Here is a 1,480-nt window from a genome sequence, read left to right on the forward strand (position 1 = left end):
CTGGGCTGATTTTTGCCTTCAGTCCCTGGATCTTCCAGGTTCTGTGCTTTCAAGTGTATCAGGAACAATGAATCTTTCCAAGGTGATGGCTCAAGGTCATGTGGAGGTTCTGGCATCTGGATTAACAGGCGGTATCTGAAAGGGTCCCATAAATATTGAAAACAAGACAGCAGCCCATCCTTTCCCCTGGAGGGAACAGGCCTGGGTTTATGCTGTGTGCAGATAGATGCACTGTGCACATAGTGCCACTGCCACCCCTGCCCTTGTGGTCCTTCCAGGTCCCAAGCCGTGCCAGGTGCTTTGGGTACTCTTCACTCTGCTGCCGGACCCCTCGTTCAGGGCATGATGCCATCCTGCACTAAGCTACCCAGTGGGGAGGACCGTGGCACCTTTCTGTTCTATGGGGCAGTCATGCAAGGCTGGACACAGCCCGACTTTAGCTGAATGTGCTTCAGATTGTAGGAGGCGAAACGTATTTGTGCTATCGATTCAACCCCTGTCGCTGGACACAGCCCGACTTCAGCTGAATGTGCTTCAGATTGTAGGAGGCAAAACGTATTTGTGCTATCGATTCAACCCCTGTCCCTTTGTCTCCTACCCACCTCCATTTCTCCCGCAGCAAACATGGAGGGCATCATCACCATCACAGGCCTGAAACCAGAGACCACCTACGTGGTGCGACTGTCTGCTGTCAATGGCAAGGGTTTGGGGGAGATCAGCGCATTGTCAGAGTTCAAGACCCAGCCAGTTCGTAAGTACAGCCATGTCCTTGTAATGCCTCTGTGACTTGGTCCTTGCCTCTCTCCAGGCTCTCTGCCATGCTTGTGTGACAACCCTTTCTCTTGCAGATCTCCCTATACCCACCCTTTGCAAAGTCTGTTGAGAGTTTAGGGTTTTGCTGGCTTTCATTATTAATATTTTCTCTCTTTTGAGGTTGGGGGACGGGGGTGGGCATTGCTCTGGGCTGCAACTGGCTCGCTGCACCAAACGTTTGGCTGTCCAGGGGATCTGGGGCAGGCAGTCCAAAGGCATTTTAATAATGCAGGCATGCAGCCCATTGAGAGAGGCTGGTCTCCCCTTACCAGCTGCAGCTGGCTTTGTGCTATGCAGGGGCTATTAACAGAGCAGCAAAGAGGGGTAGAGGCGGCTGCCGAAAAGGGCATGAAATGACAGAAAGGTTTGGGTTTTTTTCATGCTCCTGTAGTCTGTGGTCTCTCAGGGCTCAGGCAACATGCAAGGGGATGTCTCGGTGCCTGCTGTTCCCTGAAGCATCTCTGTCTGTGGTGGGCAGAGCTTCTGCGCATTTTGGGCCTCCCCTGGCTTGAATCAAGAGTGAAATCCTAAGGAACAGAAGGCTAGTTCAGTTTTGGAAGGACTGCTAGCAGGGTGGGGTGGGGAGAGAAAATAATGTCCATGCAGCTAACGGTGGTGTATTAGATCTGGGAAGGGAGAGCTGAAGTTTGCTTTACAAGGTTCCCCT

At 52.2% G+C, this 1,480-nt stretch overlaps 1 protein-coding gene across 1 annotated transcript in view; it reads left to right on the forward strand.

Annotated features, from left to right (window-relative positions):
- Positions 1–1,480, forward strand: part of NCAM1 (neural cell adhesion molecule 1) — a 216,892-nt gene that overhangs the window by 168,135 nt on the left and 47,277 nt on the right. Inside the window, 1 exon segment of the mRNA XM_025207638.1 lies at positions 620–751. Coding sequence (XP_025063423.1) covers positions 620–751 — 132 coding nt within the window.

This window comes from Alligator sinensis, unplaced genomic scaffold (genome assembly GCF_000455745.1).
Source record: "Alligator sinensis unplaced genomic scaffold, ASM45574v1 scaffold1241_1, whole genome shotgun sequence".
In the NCBI taxonomy this organism is placed as follows: domain Eukaryota; kingdom Metazoa; phylum Chordata; order Crocodylia; family Alligatoridae; genus Alligator; species Alligator sinensis.